A 26,481-nucleotide genomic window follows, 5' to 3' on the forward strand; every position below is an offset into this window, starting at 1 on the left:
GTCATCAGACTAATTCTCTGACACTCAGAAGAAACTATGGGCTCCTCTAAATATGTAGATGTTAATAATAACAAAAACAAATTACATTGCACGGAATTTTATTCAAGTTCCAACTTATGAGGGGGAGAGCCACTAATTCAAAGCAGGAAATAAAAATACTCTTGGTTAACCAGAGAAACATTCCTCGTCAATAATCTAACAATCTGTATGTTTGGAATTGGTTTCGGATTCTCATACTCACAACTTTGGCAAAAGCATAAGAGCTTGCTACTTTTGCCAAAATTATGGTTAATTCAGGAAGATACCAATGCAAATTCAAACATTGTAAAGCATGAATATTCTAAGGCACCCTTCTATTAAAACTTAATTATTTATTTATTTTATATACACATGTCTCATATCTAGATGGCATGTGAAACTATCCTTATTCTTTTACATAAGCAATTTAATTTTTAGCTTATTCTCTCTCATCCATGAATGAAAGGTTTCCTCCAAAATATGTGATATCACTCTGCAGTACAGAAAATCGCTAAGATGGACTGATAGACGGTATATAACCCTGTATCCATATTTTTCAGGTGCTGTGTTTTGTCTTGCTCTTTCTTCCTTTGGACCAAATCAGAACAAGGGAGAATCCCATCAAAGACATAAGCGGCGACTGCAATCAAATTCAGCAACTTATATTGCAATAGAATAATATGGTTAAACAGCGTTTTGCTTCTCTATGCAGACTAGCTAAAGCTGGTCATGCAAGATGCTTTAAAACCTTCTATTTTGAAAAAAACATCAACGTGATTTATATTGCTAAAACACAAATGGCTGTAACTAAGTCTAACATTAACCAGAGTCGGGAACTTACAGAAATTGCAGAAGGGATACCGACAACTGGATCTTCGAAGAACTTATTAGCAAGAGCCAGGGCAAGGAGGCTACTTTGCATTCCTGCAGATGATATATAAATGAATTTACTAAAGTAACATATGTTACTAGTACATACATTTTATGGATGAAAATGGAGAAAACTTATATTATACCCATCTCAAACGAAATTGTTCGCTGCAGTGGCTTCGCATCAGGAGAATCACGGAAGGTAAATCCACTTATGATATAACCAATTATAAAAGATGTCAAATGAAAAGCAACAGCGAGCAAAAAGATAGCAACTCCAAATGGGGATTTAACAGACTCAATGTTATGAGCAATTGGCGCTCCAGCAGAGAGAGCCGCCACCAATACTGACAGTGGAGGCAAAAATGGCCGAATAGAATTACAAATATGGGGAAAGAAGCTGCAAAAACAAATATGCCAGAAAGTTACAACACCTTTAAGAAAGCACTATTATCAATAAGTCTATCTCAGAAACTATAAGATTACCGATTCAGAAGCAGACCACCAGTAATAGGTACCAACACAATCTGTGTAATACTAAACACCATTCCTTTTACATCTATAGGCAGTCTCTTCCCAATGATCAACAATAATAAGAGCGGCGTGACAAAAACCGCCGAAACAGTTGACAATGATGTCATAACTATGCTCAATGGTGCCATTTCTGGGTCTGATAGAAAAGTTGCATAACTTGAGAGCTGGGCTCCACTTACACAAGAAAGTAATACAATTCCTGCACCTGATTCATTTTACCTTCAAAATTAGAAAGCATGTCCCAGCAGCTGTTTCTAATATTTAGACAGACCATCCTCACCTATAGCTGTTGGTAGACCAAATACATTCACTGAAATTATGCATAGCAGATATCCAAGAAGAGGCTTCAAAATAAACTGGCAAGCGTAAGCTGTGAGAAGTTCTGTTGGCCTTTTAAATGCGTCAAGGAAGTCCTTTTCCTTTGAATTAACCCCAACTGCAAACATCAAAAACCCCAGTGCAGGAGCATAGTGTCTGCAAGTAAATCACATAATAATAATAATATATTTGTAACTGAAATTATTCAAAAAAAAAAGTTATATTCGTCTGCGTTGCATTTGGGTTCCAGAAATTAGTAGTTTGCACCATTTCATTTTATATCACATTTGCAGTTTAAGGAGATACATTGTTCAATTCTAGATGAGATCCAACACAGTTTTCCTTCATTGCTGAAAATCATATGAATTGTTCAAGTGCTAAAAAATTCAAATAATCATAAAACAATCTTTTAATCAAGCAGTTCGTCTAGAGAATCCACAGACCTGGTGGTAAACCATGTAAAAGATTGCGGGATGACTAGAGCTATGAGTGTACTAGTAAGGGCTACATAAGGCAGAAGTGAATTTGATTGCTTTAGAATCTCCAGAAAAGACACCCAATTTTGCTTCAGCGTCTGAGGGAAAGAAACAAAATAACCAGTCACAAGTATTCTGAATAAGTTGCAGGAAGGAATTGTGTTAACTTCCTTCATCAACAGCGTGGTTCCCCTGTAATCAAACTATTCCCCAATTTTCCTCAATGGCATGTCTAAACCATTTCTTCACAACATGTCACCTCATTTTTTAACACTAAATAAAAGTGATATTGTAGCACTTATGAAAAGCATAAACCCCAAAAGTATAAATACCTCATTTTTTCTTACTTATTTTCATATAATATTGTATATCACATTTGTTACTTCTCTTTTTCTCTTCCTTTCTCATTGTGTCTATATTCATTCAGCATCTACCAAAACATTTTCCATAATTCAAATCTAATTTATGGGCGAGAAATGAAATATATTACATATTATTATTGTAAAAGCGAATATAATTAATATTTAATATGCCCGTCAAAGACCAAAAATCCAGTCACATCATATTATTTGTTTTTAATTTAATTTAATTTAGTTTATTATCAGGAGGGGTCTCAACATAATCCTTATCTTACAAATAGTAACTATTATTTTATCTAGGTTCCAAAATTATTGTTTACTTCCTAAATTAGGATATTTAACCAATTTAAAAAAATTCTTGATATTTATCACTAATTATTTTTTATTAATTTAAATCAAATATTTCAATAAATATTATTATTAATTTATTTAAATATGATAAATAATAAATATTTTTGTTGATCATTGAATTATTTAAAATAATAAAGAATATATTATCAAATTTTCTTAAATTTAAACATTGTCAAGTTCAAGTATTTTCAAGTTTCAAATAAGAAAAGTTTAATTATTTCAAATAAAGAAAATTTGTTTTGTCAATAAATAATGGTGCCATTTGGGAATTGCTCTTCATATCGAAAAATTTAAGCAAGAAAATAATGAATGAGTACCTTAACTTTATTCCTCCAATCAAATGCAATTTTGTGATGGTTGTTGTTTTTTGAAAATTTATCCTTTTTTTTTTGTTAAAAAAAAATCTCCTTTAAAACTACGCTCACGTTTGTGCGTTTATGAAAAAATAAGCCCGTAACAAAAAAAAAAAGCAAAATTCCATGTTTTTTTGAAAGGGCTATAGTATCTAAAATGTGTAATTTTTGTTCATATAGTTTCATTTGCTCCAGTTAAATCTCTATTTTAAATATTAAATAAATTTGGTGTAGATGTTAACTAATCGTATAAAATTAACAAAAAATTGGATATATCACAAATATTTAAGTGAAATGTCAAATAAATCATCATAGGCTATGTTTGGCATGTTTAGCTGATAAGCTAGCTAAAAGCTAGCTGAAAGCTTATAAGCTAACTGATAGCTTAAAGCTGATAAGCTAGCTGAAAGCTGAAAAGCTACGTGATTGAAACAAAAGTGTTTGGTAAAACTAGCTGTTAAACAAGCTGAAATTGTAAAATGACATAAAAGGACATACTTGTATAATTATTTTTATATTTAACATTACTTTATTTTCACATTAATACCAATATGATATGAATATTAAAATTATTATCACTTTAAATATTTTTATTAGCTCCAGTTATTTATCATCTTAAAAATATAATATTTATTTTCATTTATTTTTATTAATATAATATTTATAATACTTGTGGTGCGCAGCGGTGTGGCGGGAACGGTGACGGAAACTGCATACGTAAGTGTGAGGGGAAAATAGGTTTAGTGTTTTTATAAATATATAAGGGTAATGGTAGAATTTTAATAAAATAATAATGATAAAAATGAGAATAAATTTAATAAGCTATAAGCTTTAAGCTATAAGCTACCTGAGATAGCTTATAGCTTAAAGCTTTAAGCTACTAAAATAAGCTCCTTCACCAAACACTTTTGAAGAGCTTTTAAGCTAGTCAAATAAGCTTTAAGCTAGTCAAATAAGCTATAAGCTAGCTGAAATGGCATGCCAAACATAGCCATAATATATCATTCATGTAAAACTTTGTATGTTGTTAAATACATTTTCAGATGACAAGTTAATGTTTGAACTAAATTTGTTCAATTTCAAAAAGTAGAAATACTTAATTGGAGCAATTGAAACTATCATACTAAAATCAAGCATTTGCAAAACTTTTGGGACAAAAAGGCAACTAAGCTTATTTAATTCTGAAAGTCAGTGCTCAACACGGGTGTCTTAAACTTTTCCCTTAAAATAAAACCATAATTTAATTGGTAATTATTGTTCAATTATTAGAGTCCAAAGCAAACACAAGATATTCATAAAAATTCTTATGTGGTGCAGTGGTTGAAACGTTTTCTTCTTTTATTTTATTCTCCAAATGTAATAATAAAGTCCAAAGCAAAGCGTCAACACCTGAAGATCAATTTATGAATTCTGCTAGCTAGCAATTCTTCCTGATGATCATATGGTTTTTTCATTTAGATGATCACAGAAATGGTTGTGGAAACAGAAGATGAAGAAGTACCTGGGTCAGGTCGCCGGAGTGAACGGGAAACTGGTCGGGTCCCAGAGAATCCGAGGAGGTGAGAGGTGCACATTTGAGTGGAAGCTTGGGGCTCCAGTCTATGAAACCAACAAGAACAGACACAAAACTATTTATGTATTCTATTCTATGATTGTACATAGAAAAATACAAGTAAATTTACATACGTGGTGGTAAGTGTGGACGCAAATGAATTGAGAATGGAGAAGTGACGTTGGTCCTGCATCGTACTGAAACTGGAGATTTACGAACATATGATAGCAGAGGGCTTCTGAGACTTTGCCACTGCTGCTTCAATATACTGCTAGAATTCATGCTTTTAATTTGAAACAGAGTTTATAGTTTCATTGCCCCCTTGACCAAGTGTGGATCTTAAAGTTATATTTTCCCTGAAATACTGTTGTTGACAAATTATTGTTGTTTTGTTTGTTTCTTTTGTACAATGAAAACATGATAGTGAGATCACACAACCAATTATTTTTATGCCTTGGTCTATTCCGGAAATAAAATAAGGACATCTAATGGATGACACGTTAGACAAAATTTGCACTCACGTTAATATATATATAGATAGATAGAGATAGATGATATGGAATCGACAGCAAACACCAATAAAATGTTATGAATGGAAAAACATGTGTTTTATCAACTTTACACTAGATTGGTTGCTCCTGATTTAAAAAGGACCAAACCAATGGCCAATGGGTGCATGATTGGTAGCAGTATTCTCAAAAACAAGCTTATTCATGGAATCCACCATGCCATGAAATCATCAATCCCTTAACATCCATAAAAATTCCAAATGGCCAATAATATTTTTCAGCTTTGAAGAAGCCTAAAGGGAGCAATTGATGGTATTCATATTCCACGTGTGGGTAGTCTTAGTGAACAACTTAATTTTATTGGAAGAAATGGACATCCAATACAAAATGTGATGTCTATGTTATTCACGTGGGAATGCACTGCACACATGATGCTCAAGTTTTTAAGAATGCCCTCACTGCTCCCGCCGTGAATTTCCCATATCCACCTCCATTGTTGCCGTTCAAATTTAAGTTGCTAGGTGGAAAGAACTTTTGGGGCATGAAAGAATAAGTTTGCAATTTCACACCATACGCCCAATACAAACTTAAACTAAGAGTTTGACAAGTATCATCTAAACAAGATCAATTTTATCAAATTTAAACATAAATCATATTTCTGTAACCACTTTAGCAAAACTTGGTTTTCAAACTTATTTAACACACTAGTTTCTGTAAACTAATTCAAACACACAATTAATCCTTGGTTTTACTTTAGCAACCATGGGTTCAATAACTAGAAGAAGAAAAACTCACGTCACTAATGATGGTTTTGTTGATCACTAACCCGCTTGTGAGGTTCTTAAAATTATAAAAAAATAAAATCACTTCAACATCAACAGATGACGTGATATTACTCTTCTGCCAGTTGTTGATCCTTAGGATAGCTTCAGCAGTACTATAGTGATCGCTATGGGCGAGAGCACTATATACATCTAAAGCCATACCTTTCAGGTGCTTTGTTTTGTCTCGCCCTTTCCTCTTTTGCTCCAAATCAGAACAAGACCGAACCCCGTCAACGACATCATTGCAGTCTGCAAACATGATTAGCCACTTATATTACAATAGAATAATTCTTCTAAACAGCGCAATACTTCTCTTCTTAGACTAGGCATGCAATCAAAGTTTTTTCTTGACCGAAAAACAATAGATGGGCATTTTCCTACACAAAGAAGCAATAAGTTGTATTGCTATGAGTATGCAGTGAAGGCATTTAAATCATACATCATTCTCTCTTTTATTTATATATGCATAGGAATCATCATGACTTATATTGCCAGTAGATATGACTGTAAAGTGGAGTCTAACCAGATTGGGGAACTTACAGAAATCGCAGGAGGTATGCTCACTACTGGATCTTCAAAGAACTTATTAGCGAGAGCCAGGGCAAGAAGGCTACTTTGCATTCCTGCCGTTGGATAAATGGAGTTACTAAAGTCATGTGTGCTAACTCTGCAAGCATTTGCAGGATGAAAATGGAGAAAACTTTTACCTGTCTCGAAGGAAATTGTTCGCTGCAATGCTTTCACATCAGGAGCATCATGAAAGATAAATCCACTTAGGACATAACCAGCTATAAAAGATGACAAATGAAACGCAACAACAAGCAACAAGAGAGTAACTCCTAAGGGGGATTTAATTGACTCAATGTTAAGAGCGAGTGGAGCTCCAGCACAGATAGATGCCACCAATACCGATAGAGGAGGCAAAAACGGTCTAATAGCCTGGCAAATACGAGGAAAGAAGCTGCGAAAGCAAATATGTAATAAGATAACAACTTTTAAGGAAAACAAATAGACAAAAATATCAGAAACTATAGTAATACCGATTTAGAAGGAGGCCTACTGCAATAGGTGCCACCACAATCTGTGTAATGCTAAACACCATTCCTTTTACATCTACAGGTAGTCTCTTCCCAATGAGCAATAGTAGTAAGAGCGGCGTGACAAAAACAGCAGAAGCAGTGGACAGTGATGTCATAACTATGCTTAATGGTGCCATTTGTGGGTCTGTTAGAAAAGTAGCATAATTCGAGAGTTGGGCTCCGCTAACACAAGCCACCAACACAATCCCAGCGCCTGATTCATTATACGGCCAACTGTGAGAAAATCTATCCCAGTAGCTATCTTTCTAATATTAAGATGAAGCATCCTCACCTATAGCTGTTGGTAGACCAAATACATTTACTGAAATTAAATAGAACAGATATCCAAGAAGAGGTTTCACAACAAACTGGCCAACATAACCAGTCACAATTTCTGCTGGCCTGTTAAATGCCTCAAGAAAGTCCTTTTCACTTGAATTAACCCCTACAGCAAACATCAAAAACCCAAGTGCAGGTGCATAGTATCTGCAAGTAAATCACAGTTTATGCTGAAATTATGTAAGTTATTTGTTCGCGTTGCATTTTGGATTCCAGATATCAGTAGATTGCACCATTAAATTCCAATTTTTCATTTTCAGTTAAAAGAGAGACGACAGCGTGACATTCTAAATGAGAGCAAATAATTGTTCCTTTTATTGCTGCAGATCATTTGACCAGTTCAAGTTCTAAAAAATGCAAATACTCATTAATCAATCTTCTGTATAAACCAACTCATCCAGAACATCCACAGACCTGGTGGTAAACCATGTTAAAGAAGGTGGGAAGATCAGAGCTAGCAGTGTAGTAGCAATGAGTACATGAGGCAGAAATGAATTTGATTGCTTCAGAATCTCCAAAATAGGCACTGAATTTTGCTTCACCGTCTGAGGAAAGAAAATAAAATAACCAGAAACAAAGATGCTCAGACTCACTTTATTTTTTATATCTATGACGTACCGGAAAGAAGCCTGCAGAAAGCTCTAAATCTTTAAGGAAAAACTGAAAAAAGAATGAAACTGCAGAATCTACTAACATTAACACATAAATAATAATAGCTAGCACACTTTCTAGCACATAAAAAAATGTTAGTTGTTTTATTATAAACAAACAATTGTGATCAAATAAAAAGGTCTAGAGCTGCATGGGAAGCAGTTAATAAATAAACCTGACGTGTAAATGCTTATGCGACGTATCGCAGTAGAACATATTCATAAGCTCATTTGAGAAATTTATTCAAATAAACTCAAAACACTCTCCCTAGCACTTGCATTAACACTGCAAGATAAACTCAAATAAGCTTATAATTAAATATGTCTTAGTGAGAGCGCAAATACAAACGATGCCAATGAAAATACCGGATGATTTTCAAATTATGCATTCTCATGTCATGTTAGATCACGATCGCATGTGTAAGAGTGAGGAAACGAGGAAGTACCTGGATCGGGTCGTGTGAGTGAATCGGATCCGGATCGGGTGTAAGGGAATCCGAAGAGTTCAGTGATGCGCATGGAAATGGAAATGGGGCGAAAAGAGTGTATTTACGGTGGATGGAGAAGGTTGAACGGAAACGAATCGAGGACGGAGAAGAGGTGGCGTTGTACCTGCTGCTGCATCGCACTGAACTTGGGGATTTTGGATGAAGGAGGAAGAGAGATGAGAGACCCTGATGCGGCGGGCAATTAACATTTTGCAACTGCTTCATTGAATTCATATTTGAAAACGTATCAAACTCAAGAAATGCCAACCTTTTATTCCTCAGACACAAGTCGAATAATAATAAAATAAAATAAATTGTCAATTATACCAGCCGATATCCAATAAAACGAGGTTCACATTTTAAACATAATAATTATTATCCTTTTTTATTATTTAAATCCAACGATAAAAACAAACAAAAAATGAATTTTGAAGGCTTAATTATACTTTTAGTTAATTTCAAAAAAAATATATATACCTTTAGTTTCTTAATTTTGTGATGTATTCAAACAAGCAATTCTTATTATAGTGGTTGATTCTCGGGAATCAATTTGACTAAATTGAAATGAATTCGAGCATATGTAATTAATTTTAACCCATTCTTGCAAAGATTTTTGGATTAGGATTAGATTTTTTTATGTTTTCAACTTATCTAAGGAGTATTTGTTTCACGGATTGGAAAAGAATATCCGGAAATCTTTTTCTTGAAAATGTTATGATGGAAATATTATTCTTAGGCATCTTTAAAAAATTTATTTGGTTCACAAAATCAATTCTGGGGAATATTTTCAATATTTCTAGATATAACGATAATATATGGTTGGTTCAAAATGTATATACCTAGGAATAGTCTAAACCTTAAAGATGCTCACCATGTCTCTGAAACCAAAAGTAACCAAAACAATCAAAACATGAATCTTTCACTTTAATCCACAACACCAATTTTGTTTTAAAAAAAGATGGACCTTGTCAAGGGGGAAAGTACAATTAAAACATTTCAAACAGTTCTACTTATGCTTAAATAATCTGACTTGATTAATTAACATAGTAAAAGAAGCTTAATATAGAGATTAATCCACATGAAGCAGAAAAAGACATAAGAATGAGATAGAAGAGAAAATGCACCAAAATCATCGTAATATAGTAGTGTTACATCCAAAATCTTTGGTTTGTAACACTACTATATGTCGTCAAGGGGTTTGTTAGAAGGACACAAAATTTATTTATAACAAATGAAATAATATGGTCATTATATGTATATTTACATAGAATTTTATGAATTGATTACCTGAAGCATTCTTCCAACATTACTGCCACCATAGATTCTGTGAACTGTCAAATATCTTTGAGGATCATTGGGAGTGAAGTAAGGAGAGAAATGCAATCTGAAAGGCACTTCCTTCCTTGGTTCTTGCAAGCTAAGTCTTGAAGAACAAAAAACCATCATTCACCAATTTGAAAGGACTGTGGTGAAAGAATTGTATCTAGTGTATTTGTGAATCTTGGGGTGGAACCCTTGTGAAACAAAAAATCAATCAATTAGTTTAGAATATATAAATTAAAACATATATCAATTGAAAATTTTACCCTCTAACAAATTGACACGTGGAATAATTTTTATGAGAAATACTCTGGTGTTGACACGTCACTAAAAATTAATCTGGTGCTGACACGTCACTATGGAAGTTCTTCTTTTCTAATATATATATTGATATTGATATTGATATTGATATTGATTATATAACCACCATACTAATATATATCAATTCTACCAAAACAATACAAATGGTTGAAGGCAAGTTCTGGAATTAATTCAGCTGCATTCATGGCAATGGTTCAAGGCAAAGACTGGATATTTAAGATATTTTTTATTCGAATGGAAATCGAATCCAAATGTGTGTATTTCCTCTTTATAAGTTTTGGTTTCTGAAGGTGGATTTGCAGCAGAGAATTAGCATATGGAGGAGGTGAGTTCATGAAACTTACTCACCTGCACAGAGTAAGGTGAGTCAGATCTAGAGAGGGATGATGAATCGAACCTAATGCAATCCAAAATATATACAACGGGTTGATTCAGTTAGCGACTTGGTGAGATTCCTCTAGAAATTTTATTTTATTTTATTATTATTTTTAGATATGTAAATGTTAGTTGTTAGAAATGTTAGTAAATAAATCATTCATCCGGATTCGAACCCGGGACCCTTTACCCTTCACCCCACTCAACCCTTATGTTCCTAACTCTTACCACTTGAGCTATTCTTCGGGGACTTCTCCAGAAAAAATTGAGGGTAGTTGCAAAACGGAAATGGGTTAGCGACTTTGCAGGATTCGTTCATGACTTCGCGGGTTCTTCTTAGTAAAATGTGTGGGTTGTAGGAATTGAGAGATTTCACATAAAAGAATCTCATTCCCTTTTCTTTCGGATTCAGCTTTCCCACCTTTTTATCGTGGGAATGATAAATGTTTCTGGTTGGGCATATGACTTACCTAAGAATGAAAGATAACCAACTTTATATTTTTCAAAGATGTATATTCCATCCAAAACATTCTTGGAAATCTTTTTCTAAAGTTCTAAATATTTCTATTATTCACTTATTCATTCCACCGCGACTTTGAATGATGGTTATCGTTAGGTAGTGTGCTTGTATATCAAGATTGTAAAAGAGTTTAGTTGGCTTTCACATACATCAGTAAAAATATAAAAAATATAAATTGGGATGTAATTCAAGTATTATCATAACTTTTAGATTTATTTAATCTAAACTATTTATTTATTTTAATTGTTTTCTTTAATTCTTGCATGATCACAACCAACAAAGCAAAACTCACCATTCCAAGCCAAGCATCCATGACCCAGTCCTTTAGATATGATAATTGAGATTTACTCCTATATTACTTCTACAATAGAATTCACTTGTTTTTTTTTTCCTTGTGTTTGAAATACAACATTTACTAGTTAGAAATTTCTTTTTTTAAAATGTTAGACCATCTTCAATTGGGTTGTTTAATCTAGTTAGAGCATTTCAACAACGTTGCTTATTTTGAAGCACTATTAGAGCAACATGACATGACAGTCTGGTCGCTTAAATTTAAACAACGATTGTTTATTATCTTTCTTCTTGTTTTTTGACTAAAAAATAAATTTTCTCTTTTATTCATTCGTTAACTTGAATAATGTTATAACATTGAAATACTATAAATATATAAGGTCAGTGAGAACCAACCAAAAGTAAAACAAGCAATCATGGTTGAAGGCTTGAAGCGAATTCTGTTTGAGTTGCTTTAAATCCATGTGACAGTTTGAATTCATCATTTAACCAACTAAACTAATAAACCTGTATTGAAGATAGATGCTTTAATGTAAGTTACATATATTAATTTTTTGATTAACGGTTGGAATGAAAAGGAAATTAACAAGTTACAGTTGTTAACGTGAGACCGCACCCCAATTGAATCATCTGCAATTCCCATTCTTGAAACCCTAACCCGCTCGATAAATGGGAGATTTGGATTTCCCACCCCAAGGATTAGATTTGCCACCCAGCATTTTAAAAAAAATGTCAGGAGTACCCTTCGGAACATAATCTTCCGAAATATGTTATGTTCAAAAGATAAAGTTCCGAAACCTACAATATTTCAGAAGATTAACTCTCGAAACTATTATTCACAGCAAACGTTGGTTTTTTAAGGTGGAGGAGTGTGGGAGAAGTCATGGTGGCAGAGTGGCAGACTTGTGCACCTTTAATTTCGGAACTTTATGTTCTGAATGATTCCGGTGATTTATATTCCGAAACAGTAAAAATTAGATTTGCCACCCTTTATTTGTAAGGTTTTGGAACTTTATGTACCGAAAGGTTTTGGAACTTTATGTTCCGAAAGGTTTTGGAACTTTATGCTCCGAAAGGTTTTGGAACTTTATATTCCGAAACCTTTCGGAAAGTGAAACTATAATGTCTAAAAACTGATGTTGTACCAGAATATCACCTCCTTTCAAGGTCGGAAAGTCGAAGAGGGAGGAGAGGATGTCGAAGAGGGAGACGATGGGGGGAACTGGTTTGGAATTGAAATGAAATTGAATGGTTTGGAACTGGGAATTATAAAATCGATTAGTTTCGGAACTTAAACTACCGAAACCTTTCGAATATTTATCTCCCATAAAATAACATGGAGGGATATTTTAGTAATTCCCCACTTTAAGTGGGGTGGCAAATCTAAATCTAGGAGTGGGAAATCCAGTTCTCGATAAATGGGATCAATTGGGGTGCTCCTTGTGTGCCAGGTGCCACCCTACATGGAGCAAGAGCTCGACAACCGCTACAAGTTGTTTCGCATTTGGGATTATCATTCGCAGAATCCCCAGCTCTTAAGCCACCACGCCGCCTCCATTCGCGCCGTCGTGTGCACCTCGAAAATTGGCGTCGACGCCAACCTGATCGAGGCTCTGCCGGAGCTGGAGATCGTGTCAAACTACGGTGTTGGAGTGGACAAGATTGACTTGAACAAGTGCAGGGAGAAGGGGATTCGCGTCACCAACATCCCCGACGTGTTGACCGATGATGTCGCCGACTTGGCTATTGGCTTGATCCTCACACTCCTCAGAAGGATCTGCGAGTGCGATGGCTACGTCAGAAGTGGGCAATGGAAGAACGGTGAGTACAAATTGACCACACAGTTCTCTGGGAAAACTGTTGGCATTGTTGGATTGGGAAGAATTGGGGAAGCAATTGCGAAGAGAGCTGAAGGATTTAACTGTTCAATATGTTACTATTCTAGAACTGAAAAACCATAATCAAAATACAAGTACTATCCTAGTGTTGTTGAGTTAGCATCCAACTGCGATATACTAGTTGTTGCTTGCTCTCTTACACAGGAAACCCATCACATTATAAACCGGAATGTCATTGATGCACTTGGTCCCAACGGTTTTCTGATCAACATTGGAAGAGGGAAGCATGTTGATGAGGCAGAGCTGGTGTCTGCATTGGTTGAAGGTCGTTTGGGTGGAGCTGGGTTAGATGTGTTTGAGAATGAACCTCATGTTCCTCAAGAACTATTTGGGCTAGAAAATGTTGTCTTGGTGCCTCATATTGGAACTCGCACAGTAGAAACTAGAACTGCAATGGCTGACCTTGTCCTTCGAAACCTGGAGGCTCATTTCCTTGGAAAACCACTGTTAACCCCCTTGTTTTAGCATCTGTTGTTGTATAATTATCAACATGAGATTGGTTTAGTACAGATCAGTGCACGGAGGTTCTTCGAGGCAGAGGTTGATTGCGGTTTTATTGTCGGTGTGGTGGTGATGGTTCTGTTTGATTTGAGGAAGTGTGCTCTCTTTTTCATTTCAATGCTTTCTGATCTATATGGGTACTTTCTGTATTTAACTGTCTCAGATTCTAATTGAAGTTGTATAACACAGAATGGCCAAGCAGGAGGAGAAGAGATGACTGGCCGAGCGGGAGGAGAAGAGGTGAATGGCACTAATTTAAGCTCTGGGTGAAGGGTTTTCATTGATTTTATTGTTACAATTTTTTTTCTTTGTAATGTATGAACTGTAGACCTTTAATATAACTTGTAGCTTGTATTGACTGAAAATTTGAACAGATTCTGTCCTCGTTTCCCATGTGTTTAGCAAATTTGGGAACCCATTAACTGCAAAGAGTACAAAGATTGAAATTAACTTGAAGTAAGCAAATCAACAAGATTCATATCTCTATCCTTAGGAGTGTTCCCTCTGGTATACTCCTTAATATTTTACTCTTTTAATTTGCAATTTCTTTTGATCCCCCTTGATAAATTTATTCCACCGTTTATATGCCTAAGACAATGCAACTTACTTGCTGCAGGAGGCAATTTTTCACAGCTCCAGCTGTCATGGCTCCCTTCTCTCAGCAACTGCAGTTCCATGTTCATAAGTGATGCAAGATTTCTAGAATATTGGCCAAACACTCAAACAGTATTGGATCTCATTTGTCGGGGCGCTGAACCACACCGCCCATGACGCCTTCGAGAGAGAAGGGAGAGATCGAGAGAGACGGTGGAGGAAGATTGAGCTTCGATGGAGAGGAGGTTCCCCTACTCCAACGGTCTTGCCGAGTCCGAAAAGGCATCAGGAGTTGGATCAATGAAGAGTTTTCAATGGGAATGATGATCCGAAGTTGAATTTTCTTCCATTTTTTGTCATTGATTTATTGAAGGGTGAAGGTTTATGGATGTTGGTGCTTCACATGGTGGCTAGATAGTAGTGATCAATGATGAATTGCATGAGCTGAATGTGTAGATGGATGTGAGGGTTTGGGGAGAATGGGAGCGAATAATGTTCCTTTCACACCTCTCTTTGAGGTGGAATGAGGAGAGAAATAGGAAGAAAAGAAAAAGTAAGAGAGAGAAAGTATGAGATGAGATAGATGATACTCCCTCCGTTCCTTATTATAAGTCACATTTTTTGAAAAAAATTTGTTTCTAAATATAAGTCACTTTCTAATATCTAGGAAGCATTAAATACTTTTTTTCCATATTCACCCTCATATTTAATATGAAAGAGATGATGAACTTTTGGAATATTAACTTGGAGAGAGAAAATCATAGGAAAATAAATAAGGGTAATCTAGGAAAGTTAATCATTTTCTTGACAAATTTATTACTAGTAACAACTTTTCTTAATCTAAGAGAATTAGTTATTTGTGACTTATATATAGGAACAGAGGGAGTAATAGGAAAGAGATAGAAATAAAAAGAGGTGAGAATTGAGTGTTTTAAAAATTGAGGTTATTATTGTGGTGGGTCCCATGACTTTGTGTTTAATTCAAATGAAAAAAAATGCGAGATGTTAGGTTGGACTTCCGTCAAAGTTGCATGGAAAAATTATTGTCAATCACAAAAAAAAAAACTAGTAATTTTATAGGGATGAAAATACAAAAAGAAAATACTAGCAAGGACTAAAAACTAAAATGGAGTATATTCGAGGGTAAAAAGCTCACAATTTTAGAGGGACAAAAAAAATTGAATAGCTAAAAATGAAAGGGGCATACTGTAAGGAGCAAAAACTTATTTAAGCCACAATATACAAATTCCGGTTCTAAAAATAGTAGCATACTCTTTTTTTGAGGTAGAATACTCTTAAAATTGTATAAAGAGCATCTTCAATGCTAGTTCTTATTTCTTAGTTCTTAGCACTATTCATGTGGGCCCGTACTGCCACATGTGTTTAAGCAACTCTCAAGCAATTTTGCTCCAACCATAAGTTCTTAGAGCATCTCCAATGGAGTCCTTATTTTGGGATCTTAAAATAAGATCTGGATCTTATTATATCCCACCATTGGAGCTATCATACATGGCATGAGATCTTAGCAAAAGCTAAGATCCGTGCCTTAGCTCAGGTACTCTCAAATGTGGGATCTTAAATAAAATAATATTTTTTTCTCTCTCCTTCAATACCATAACCAAAGTAAAAATTAGGGAGAAAAATAAATAATATAAATATATTAGGTACCGTGGGTCCAGTTAAAAGTAAAATAAGATCTCAACCACTAGAGTGAAATGTGCATGAAGACCTTATGAGTGTCTTAAATCCTATGTGGCAATTTGGGCCCACAAAAATTGAGTTAAGTCCCAAAATAAGTTCCTACCATTGGAGATGCTCTTAGTTCTTAGTTCTTACCACTATTCATTTGGTCTCACCAACCACATTATTTATACTTTTTATATTCATAAAGTAATAAAGTAATTTGGATGAGAGAGAAATAATTAATATTTTAAGCTAAGAACTCAAAAAGCAAAACTCCTTATATAAGAACTGAGTTCTTATTTTTAAGAACTAAGGAATCCATGTCAGCACCTCCAATGGTAAAGTTCTTAGTTCTTAGTTCTTAACTCCAAAATAAGAACTAAGAACCTTGCATTGGAGATGCTCTTATAACCCTTTTTTTTAGTTTAGTGCTCATAAACCAAGTAAAAACTAAACAACACTCCTTCCATCGTATACATATTGAGGAGTGACCCTCGAAGGAAACCACATAGCATGCACAAATTCAAAGCAGTTAAGCAATCAACATAAAAACTATCTCATGATGAATATGCTTGAAGGAGACATTCCTTGAGCGAATAACAATCGAGATAACTTTATCAAATAAATCATATAACGAATATGACATCCTTTATAAAATATATTTTAGGAAAAAAATTTATTTAATTTAATTAGTTGATGTGTCATGTTCTTAAAAAAGATTGGGTGCACATGTACTCATATATTCAATTGTTATAGTGTGATTAAGATAAACTTTAGCTTAAAGGGTTATTGAGTACCGTCTGCGTCTGGAGGTTAAAATCATGATAGAGTTTTTAAAAGGGCGCGTGACATGTTGGAGATTGAGAAATTATATGGACTTGTGTTTTCCTGTATTGATGAGGAGACTTTGCAGGCTTGTTTGAGCATTTCAGAGCTACTCATCAGAAGAGGGATGGAACGCCTCAGGCTCCGCGTTCTTTAGCTTTTTGTTTTTGTGCTTTTCGTAGGATTGTGTTTGTTGTTTTCGATTTGTTGCTTTGTGCTCTACTAAATTTATTGTTAAGATGATCTATATACTGACTCATTCTGAATTCAATAAACTTTCTTACTTTCGCAAAAAATATACTTAAGAATTAAAATTATTGAAATAAGAATTATTTTGTAATAAATTGAATTTTCAGTTATAAATATATAAAAAAAAATTACCTACTACGGAAAATAATAATATATAAAGGACTGTGACTGTAGAGTAGTTGTAGCTTGAGTTCGCCGGTGTCGGTGACCACTAACCACACGCCCAATTGAATCCTGTGCAATTCCCATTCTCGAGCACGAACCCTAATTCATCGTGAAATGGGATCAATTGGGTTACTCCTCGTGTGCAAAGTGCTTCCCTATCTCGAACAAGAGCTCGACTACCACTACACTCTGTTCCGCATGTCGGACTACCCGCAGATGGCCCAGCTCCTCAGCCACCACGCCGCCTCCATCCGCGCCGTCGTGTGTAACACGAGAGCCGGCGCGGACGCGAAATTGATCGAAGCACTGCCGAACCTGGAGATCGTGTTGAACTACGGCGTGGGAGTGGATGGGGTTGACCTGAACAAGTGCAGGGAGAAGGGGATTCGCGTCACCAACACCCCCGACGTGTTAACCGATAGCGTCGCCGATTTGGCCATCGGCTTGATCCTCACACTTCTCAGGAGAATCTGCGAGTGCGATCGCTATGTCAGAAGCGGCCAATGGAAGAAAGGTGAGTATAAATTGACCTCTAAGTTCTCTGGGAAAACTGTTGGCATTGTTGGATTGGGAAGAATTGGGTTAGCAATTGCGAAGAGAGCTGAAGGATTTAACTGTCCAATTTGTTACTATTCCAGAACTGAAAAACCAGAATCAAAATACAAATACTACCCTAGTGTTGTTGAATTAGCATCCAACTGTGATATACTAGTTGTTGCTTGTTCTCTTACAGAGGAAACCTATCACATTATCAACCGGAAGGTCATTGATGCACTTGGTCCCAGTGGGTTTCTAATCAACATTGGAAGAGGGAAGCATGTTGATGAGGCAGAGCTGGTGTCTGCATTGGTTGAAGGTCGTTTGGGTGGAGCTGGGTTAGATGTGTTTGAGAATGAGCCTCATGTTCCTCAAGAGCTGTTTGGGCTGGAAAATGTTGTGTTGGTGCCTCTGTAGGTTTCTAATAAATAAGGATTTGTTCCTAACCACATGCTTTTCTACCCATATAGAAAATAGGAGCATAATCCTAAACCACACTTGATTAACCCATACCCGAAAAACATGATGAAGATCTAGAGCGGAAGCGTACCTGAATGAGCCATGGGAATCGCTGAAGGATCTGGGGTTGTGATCTTCCAATTGTAGATCACCCTTAGGGTTTCCTGATGTTCTCCTCTGATGGGGATGAGGAGAAACTTTTTACGTTGTTACGTTGTTATGTCTACAATTGGGGACCATAACCCTATAAGTAACTGCATCAGTTACAATTCTGTTTTCAATATTTCTAATTTGGCCCCTCATCAAATTAGAATATTGCCTTATGGTATCCGCACAATACCTTTTCATAACACATATGCCCTTAGCCATAAGATCAATATTAAATAGACCACTTTAGTTTTGGCTAATTAAATAATGGCCCTAACACAATTAAAAGTTACATTTGTGACCCAAAATTCTAACAATCTCCCACTGGTCACATATGTAACTCTACACATGTGTTAGACTTTATGAGCTCAAAAAATGCCATTATATACCTTAAGCATATCCAAATAATCTCGTCCATTAGTCATGCCAGTGCATAGAACCAAAGTGATTTTCGTTATATCAATCATAACTAAACCCATCAATGATTACTAGTACTGACATAACTAAATGACATAGATTCATTATGAAATGTGCAGCATGAAAATCACAAGAAGGTGGCCTGTACTTGTCAATTTTCAACTGGTCCTACTTTACTTTAGTGAGATCATTCAATAACCTTATTGTACAAAGCATAAATAACAGAATATCAAACTTTATAATTAACCAAAAAATATCCAAATACTAGAGTATGCATGCATAATACCAAACATAGAACACAAAATTTATATATGAGTAACTCCCACTAAACTAAGCATTCCTCACACTGCAAAACACCCATGTGAGCAGTGTGCTCATGAAAGACCTTGGGCGGAAGACCTTTTGTAAGAGGATCCGCTATCATGGAGTTTGTCCCTATGTGTTCTATAGAAATCTGTCCACTTTGTACCCTTTCCTTAACAACTAGGAACTTGATGTCAATATGTTTTGACTTGGTCGAGCTCCTATTATTGTTGGAAAATAAGACGGCTGATTTGTTGTCACAGTATAACTTAAGCGGTCTTTCAATTCCTTCCACAATTCGCAGCCCAGTGACAAGATTCCTCAGCCAAATCCCATGGTTAGATGCCTCAAAACATGCTACAAATTCTGCTGCCATGGTGGATGAAGCTATGAGAGTTTGCTTGGCACTACGCCAAGAAACTGCACCACCAGCCAACATGTAGATATAGCCTGAAGTGGATCTCTTACTATCTTGGCATCCAGCAAAATCAGAGTCAGAATATCCAATGATCTCCAATTGGTCTGACCTCCTATATGTGAGCATATAATCTTTTGTTCTCTGTAAATACCTCATAACCCTTTTGGCTGCTTTCCAATGATCCATTCCTGGATTGCTCAAATATCTGCCTAACATCCCAACTATGAACGCTATATCTGGACGCGTACAAACTTGGGCATACATAAGACTCCCTACAGCTGATGCATAAGGAATCTTTTGCATTTCCTGAATTTCTAAGTTTCCTTTTGGGCATTGACTGAGACTAAATTTGTCTCCCTTAGCAACTGGAGTATCCCCTGATGTACAATTCTGCATGCCAAACCTTTTAAGTACCTTTTCGATATAGCTCTTTTGTGACAATCCCAGAATACCCCGAGATCGGTCTCGGTGTATCTGAATTCCTAATACAAAGGAAGCGTCACCAAGATCTTTCATTTCAAATTTTCTTGATAGAAATCTCTTGGTTTCGTGCAACATGCCTATATCATTAGTGGCAAGCAGTATGTCATCAACATACAGAACCAGGAAAATATATTTGCTCCCACTGAATTTGTGATACACACAATCTTCAACAACATTCACCTCAAAACCGAATGAGAGAATTATTTCATGAAATTTGTGGTACCACTGACGAGATGCCTGCTTTAGTCCATAAATGGATTTTGTCAATTTGCAAACCGTATTCTTTGGGTCTCCTGACACAAAGTTTTCTGGTTGCACCATATAGATTGTCTCATCAATGTTTCCATTGAGAAACGCTGTCTTGACATCCATTTGATGGAGTTCCAAATCATAATGTGCAACAAGAGCCATGATTGTCCTAAAAGAGTCTTTCGATGAAACCGGAGAGAAAGTCTCTTTAAAGTCAATCCCTTCCTTTTGAGTATAACCCTTAGCCACAAGACGAGCCTTATACCTCTCCACATTACCATTAGAATCCCGCTTGGTCTTAAATATCCATTTGCAACCAATGGGTTTCACACCTTCCGGTAATGGGACAAGTTCCCAAACCTTATTGTCTTGCATGGACTTATACTCTTCCTTCATTGCTTCAATCCACTTTTCAGAGTTGGAATCCTGCATGGCTTGCTGGAAGTTGATTGGATCAGCTTCCATCATACCATTATTTTCCTCATGTTCTTGGAGAAAGACTATGTAATCATCTGGAATAGCATTTCTCTTTTCTCTAGTGGATCTCCGCAAAGGTATTGGTTCTTGTAACACTTGTTCTTGAGGATCTTGAGTTTGTTCTTCATGAACCACCATATCATCTTGAGTAGGAGGAGATTCAACAACAATGTCTTGTAGAGGTTCCGTACTTACTTCATCAGAAGCAACTGTATGAATCAGTTTTGGAATTGTTACTGACTCTTCCTCTAAAGCAAAGTCCCTAATCTTGTTCTCCCCTCCAAACTCAATTTCCTCAAAGAACATGGTTGTTCCCGTCTCAAAAATTGTCTTTAATTTGGGATCATAAAATTTATAGCCCCTGGATCTTTCAGAATAACCAATAAAGTAGCTGCTCACTGTTCGGGATTCCAATTTCTTTTCATTTGGCCTATAAGGCCTTGCCTCAGCTGGACATCCCCATACATGAAAATGTTTCAAACTAGGCTTTCGCCCAGTCCAAAGCTCATAAGGTGTTTTGGCAGCTGCTTTAGTTGGCACTCTATTTAGAATGTAAGCTGCAGTCTTTAGTGCCTCTCCCCAGAGTGACTCTGGCAAAGTAGAATGACAAATCATACTCCTTACCATATCCTTAAGAGTCCGGTTTCGTCTTTCAGCCACACCATTCATGCTAGGTGACCCTGGCATGGTGTACTGTGGGACGATTCCGCATTCCTCTAGGTATTTGGCAAAAGGCCCTGGACGTTGTTCACCTGAACCATCATATCTACCGTAATATTCACCACCACGGTCAGATTTGATGCTCTTAATTCTTTTGTTGAGTTGGTTCTCAACTTCAGCCTTAAATGATTTGAACACATCCAATGATTGAGACTTTTCATGTATAAGAAATAAGTATGCATATCTCGAATAATCATCTATGAATGATATAAAATATTGTTGACCATTCCAAGGTGTTGGAAATGGTCCACAAATATCCGTATGTATCAATTCCAAGACGCCTGTAGCTCTATATGCACCAAATTTCTTTGTTTTGGTCTGTTTACCTTTAACGCATTCAACACAAACATCAAAGTTTGTGAAGTCAATGGAATCCAAAATTCCATCTGACACTAGCCGCTCAACTCTATTTTTAGAGATGTGACCTAGGCGCTTGTGCCATAATGCTCCTGAATCGTTATTATCAATTTTACGCTTAGTACCACGTGATTCCACATTCAGGGATTCACTATAGGTGGCTACAGTGCTCAGCAAATACAGATTATCATATCCAATAAGTGAACCGGTTCCAACAATATTTGAATTAAAAGACAACTCGGCTTTACTGTTTCCAAATGAACATGAATAACCTGATTTGTCCAAATTAGAAACTGAAATTAAATTCCGTCTAAATGACGGTACCACAAAAGTGTCTTTCAAATCCAAATAAAATCCAGTACACAATAATAATCTAAAATGCCCTATAGCTTCCACCTCCACCGTCTTGCCATCTCCAACATAGATGTATCTTTCAACATCATTTAGCTTCCGGTAGCTTAGGCAACCCTGCATTGAAACACTGATGTTAGTAGTTGCACCAGAGTCTAACCACCAAGTGTTTCTAGGTACTGAAGCTAAATTGACCTCAGAACAGACCAAAGCAAAAAATGTACCTTTCCTTGCACGCCAAGCGTGATATTTAGTACATTTCTTTTTCATATGCCCAGACACATTGCAAAAGTAACAGGTATCATCCTCTTTCTGTTTCTTTTGTGCTGGAGCATCTGCAGCTTCATTCTTGGGCTCAACAGTTTTCTTTCTTTTGCCCTTGTCTTTAGAGGTGCTAACAAAATGAGCACTTTCTTTCCTTTCTTGCTTCAACCTTTCCTCTTCTTGCACACAAAATGAAATGAGCTCGTTAAGAGACCATTTCTCCTTTTGACAGTTATAAGATATCTTAAACTGACTGAATTGTGCAGGAAGAGAAAGCAATACTAAATGAATGAGCAAGTCATCCGACAGCTCAAGCTTTAGCGCCTTAAGTTTTGAAGCAATATTTGACATGCCCATAATGTATTCCCTTATATTTCCTTTGCCCTGATATTTCATGGAAATCAAGTTCTGAAGAAGAGTACTTGTTTCCGCCTTATCGCTTTTTGCAAAGCGCTTTTCGATTTCAGCAAGGAAATCTTTGGCACCTTTTATCTCTTCCGAGATAGTACCCCTAAAGACCTCAGGAATGCCGCGCTTAATGATCATAAGACTCATGCGATTGGAGCGATCCCACTTCTCATAATCTTTCCTCTGTTCAGAGGTACTAGATTCCGTAGGAGAAGCGGGTTTCTCCACCCTTAGTGCAAGGTCAAGATCCATGCAGCCAAGAACAATTTCCATGTTCTCTTTCCAATCCTTAAAATTTGTTCCATCAAGGATCGGAACCGAATTCAGATTAGCAGATATCGAACCGATAGTAGCTGAAAATAGAACAAAAACAAATGCTATAAATATACTCACATTAAGAAAAATTGAATCATCAATACGTTCAAATAATGGCATAACCCATCTCAAGATACCTAGTGCACCATCAATATCATGTCTTTTGACAGTAATACTAATTGCTAGTGGTACTCTTGTTGTAATGATCAAACATTGATAATAAATCATGTCAAATAACAAACCCTTCTTTGGATTGATTTATCATTCACATGTAAACCCTTAAAATTATCACATGTTTATCATCACAGGTGTGTATGAAATCCGGCCAAGCATTAACTTTTCCTTTGGGATCCATTAATACTCACATGGATAAACATACACACGCACAAACTTTTAATATTTCTTATGAGCAATCTCCATAAAAAGAGGTCACTTTTGTGACTTTCTTATTTTAATTGACTCATTTAAAATATTAAACAATTGTATAAAAATACAAACCATAGCCAAAATTTGAAAACACACTAATAAACTCAAGCACTGAAACTCAACCTGTACATGAAATTCATATACACCTAATGTTGTTGAATCCAAACCAGCAAATATATATTCCAAAGCTTACTGGTCTTATAAACAAAGTTTTTGGATTCAAAAACAAATTGAATTCATACATACAAAAATAATACCACTTGCAAATATATATATAAACCAAAAAACTAGTATACATATCAACATATGTAATACGTGAATATCAAATAATCCATATTAGAGACAGAAAATTGAATCAAGTATATATATATATATATATATATATATATCCTGAGACGAGCAATAGCTAGTGGTGCCAGCAAGCCCACCAGTTCGATTTAAATATTACCAATTTCGTTTTATTATAAGCCAAACGAAACAAGATGCAGTTTATGATTGCATACATATCTGAATTTTCTCAACAATTAAAACGAAAACCCAATACTTCATCAACCAAACATGTGATGACCAATGGCAAAATAAAAAACCGAAACTGCAGACATGAAAAAATAACCTAAAATTGAAACCCTAATCTCAAAATTACCAAAATCATACATGAATCAGGCATGGGTGGCTCTGATACCACTTGTAGGTTTCTAATAAATAAGGATTTGTTCCTAACCACATGCTTTTCTACCCATATAGAAAATAGGAGCATAATCCTAAACCACACTTGATTAACCCATACCCGAAAAACATGATGAAGATCTAGAGCGGAAGCGTACCTGAATGAGCCATGGGAATCGCTGAAGGATCTGGGGTTGTGATCTTCCAATTGTAGATCACCCTTAGGGTTTCCTGATGTTCTCCTCTGATGGGGATGAGGAGAAACTTTTTACGTTGTTACGTTGTTATGTCTACAATTGGGGACCATAACCCTATAAGTAACTGCATCAGTTACAATTCTGTTTTCAATATTTCTAATTTGGCCCCTCATCAAATTAGAATATTGCCTTATGGTATCCGCACAATACCTTTTCATAACACATATGCCCTTAGCCATAAGATCAATATTAAATAGACCACTTTAGTTTTGGCTAATTAAATAATGGCCCTAACACAATTAAAAGTTACATTTGTGACCCAAAATTCTAACAGCCTCATGTTGGACCAGGCACAGTAGAAACTCGAATTGCTATGGCTGACCTTGTACTTGGAAATTTAGAGGCTCATTTCCATGGGAAACCACTGTTAACTCCCATTTGTTTAACATCTGATGTTGTGTAATTAGTTAATTACCAAATGAGCTTGGTTTAATGCAGATATGTGCATGAAGTGGAATGGAGACAGGGGTTTCCTATGTGTTCAGCAAATTTGTCAATCTATTAACTGCAAAGAGCAAAAACAAAGATTAAAATTAACAAATTTCTTAATTGTTTGAACAAGAAAATAAGTTGAGAATACAATCACTTGAACAAAGCATATTTCTTCTTCTGCTTCTTCAATATCTTTGATTTCTTTCACTTCTTCTATTACCTGATTCCTGCTTCTCTCCATTTTTAAGGCATCTTATGACTTGTGAGTGTTAATTATTGACTCTTTAATCTGCAGGAGGCATTTTTAACAGCTCAACTTGTTATGGCTCCCTTCTTTCAGAGCAACTGCGACTCTTGAAGATGGTGAATCATAGCTTTTTTTTTTGTCCCTTCTATAATTTTTTATTTAACTAATAATAGCTAAAATAACAAAAATGAAAACTGATATTCACATAAATTATGGGTAAAGATGACAAATTAGGTGCTGACGTAAATGACCTTTTATGCTAGCCAATATATTTAAAATATTTTTCTCATTATATTTTTATTATTAAATTATAATTATGACATTGAGTTGTAATTGACTTCCTCTTGTGAAAAGAAAAAAAAAAACATTTGAGTTGTAATTATGGAAAGACCTGTGAAAATATTAGATTTAAAGGTAAAAAAATGTCGAAATTCTCATATCACATACAAAGTCAATATGACAAAATATATCAAGTTGGGTTAAAATTTATAAAAATATACTTTTTATAATTAAATTATATATAATACTAAATTTTAATTACTGTGAGAATTATAAATATTAAAAGTTTTTTAAGAAAATCATAAAAGTTTTGATATAGACATGAAGGGGTTGCATACCTTTATAAAAGTTGAGGAGACAGAAGAAAAATTCCTTTTTTTTCCTAGTCACATTATTTTATAATATGTATGAAATATTAATATTCAATATTGAAAGAATTTTCGTGCTTTTCAAAATTTTGTTTTATTTCTAAAGTTATTGCTACCATTTAGAGATTGTTGAACATTAATATGGAAAAATAATTTTAAATGAGAATAATTTAAGAAAGTGACCAGATTATTCTGGTCAAAACACTGAAAGAGTGTTGATTGAGGTGGAAATGTTGAACTTCGGTGAGAATGCAGCGAGGGAATGCTTGAGTTCAGGGAGAAGAGGGGTATTCTGATGCCAACCATCGTGAGGGTCTTTCAAAGACACTTTGATGTTTAGGTTAGTTGCTATAGTGAGTTTTGAGATTCTCTAGGTCTTGGAATAAAAAATGTGTACCTGTTTTAGCTTGAGTCTGACCTCTTACACTTGTGAGAGACG

General features: G+C 35.5%; 4 protein-coding genes and 1 pseudogene across 6 annotated transcripts; 2 read left to right on the forward strand and 3 right to left on the reverse strand.

The window, feature by feature from the left end:
* Positions 1–322: 322 nt before the first annotated feature.
* LOC130741108 (probable sodium/metabolite cotransporter BASS5, chloroplastic) lies at positions 323–5,113 on the reverse strand. Its single transcript, XM_057593908.1, has 8 exons — positions 4,966–5,113; positions 4,781–4,878; positions 2,184–2,314; positions 1,703–1,896; positions 1,375–1,627; positions 1,035–1,288; positions 860–942; positions 323–658 (listed from the first exon to the last, which is right to left on the reverse strand). Exons 1-8 carry the CDS (start codon positions 5,111–5,113, stop codon positions 575–577), a joined length of 1,245 nt encoding a protein of 414 aa, XP_057449891.1. The 3' UTR covers positions 323–574.
* LOC130741107 (probable sodium/metabolite cotransporter BASS5, chloroplastic) lies at positions 5,060–8,985 on the reverse strand. Of its 3 annotated transcripts, XM_057593906.1 has the most exons (8): positions 8,679–8,984; positions 7,997–8,127; positions 7,536–7,729; positions 7,205–7,457; positions 6,872–7,125; positions 6,705–6,787; positions 6,327–6,413; positions 5,060–5,195 (listed from the first exon to the last, which is right to left on the reverse strand). In XM_057593906.1, the coding sequence occupies exons 1-7, from the start codon at positions 8,952–8,954 to the stop codon at positions 6,330–6,332; spliced, it is 1,275 nt and encodes a 424-aa protein (XP_057449889.1). In that variant the 5' UTR covers positions 8,955–8,984; the 3' UTR covers positions 5,060–5,195; positions 6,327–6,329. The 3 variants fall into 3 exon arrangements, with proteins under 3 accessions (XP_057449889.1, XP_057449888.1, XP_057449890.1); XM_057593905.1 differs by lacking the exon at positions 5,060–5,195 and having other exon boundaries at positions 5,956–6,413; positions 8,679–8,983; XM_057593907.1 differs by lacking the exon at positions 5,060–5,195 and having other exon boundaries at positions 6,403–6,541; positions 8,679–8,985.
* Positions 8,986–12,965: 3,980 nt separating this feature from the next.
* Positions 12,966–14,975, forward strand: LOC130741111 (glyoxylate/hydroxypyruvate/pyruvate reductase 2KGR-like; annotated as a pseudogene).
* A 2,486-nt stretch (positions 14,976–17,461) lies between these two features.
* LOC130741113 (glyoxylate/hydroxypyruvate/pyruvate reductase 2KGR-like) lies at positions 17,462–25,153 on the forward strand. The gene is made up of 3 exons (XM_057593911.1): positions 17,462–18,404; positions 21,775–21,777; positions 24,991–25,153. The coding sequence occupies exons 1-3, from the start codon at positions 17,577–17,579 to the stop codon at positions 25,117–25,119; spliced, it is 960 nt and encodes a 319-aa protein (XP_057449894.1). The 5' UTR covers positions 17,462–17,576; the 3' UTR covers positions 25,120–25,153.
* LOC130741112 (uncharacterized) lies at positions 22,200–23,720 on the reverse strand. Its single transcript, XM_057593910.1, has 2 exons — positions 22,605–23,720; positions 22,200–22,497 (listed from the first exon to the last, which is right to left on the reverse strand). The coding sequence occupies exons 1-2, from the start codon at positions 23,593–23,595 to the stop codon at positions 22,469–22,471; spliced, it is 1,020 nt and encodes a 339-aa protein (XP_057449893.1). The 5' UTR covers positions 23,596–23,720; the 3' UTR covers positions 22,200–22,468.
* Positions 25,154–26,481: the final 1,328 nt, after the last annotated feature.

Source organism: Lotus japonicus, chromosome 2, assembly GCF_012489685.1.
Source record: "Lotus japonicus ecotype B-129 chromosome 2, LjGifu_v1.2".
Taxonomy (NCBI): Eukaryota; Viridiplantae; Streptophyta; class Magnoliopsida; order Fabales; family Fabaceae; genus Lotus; species Lotus japonicus.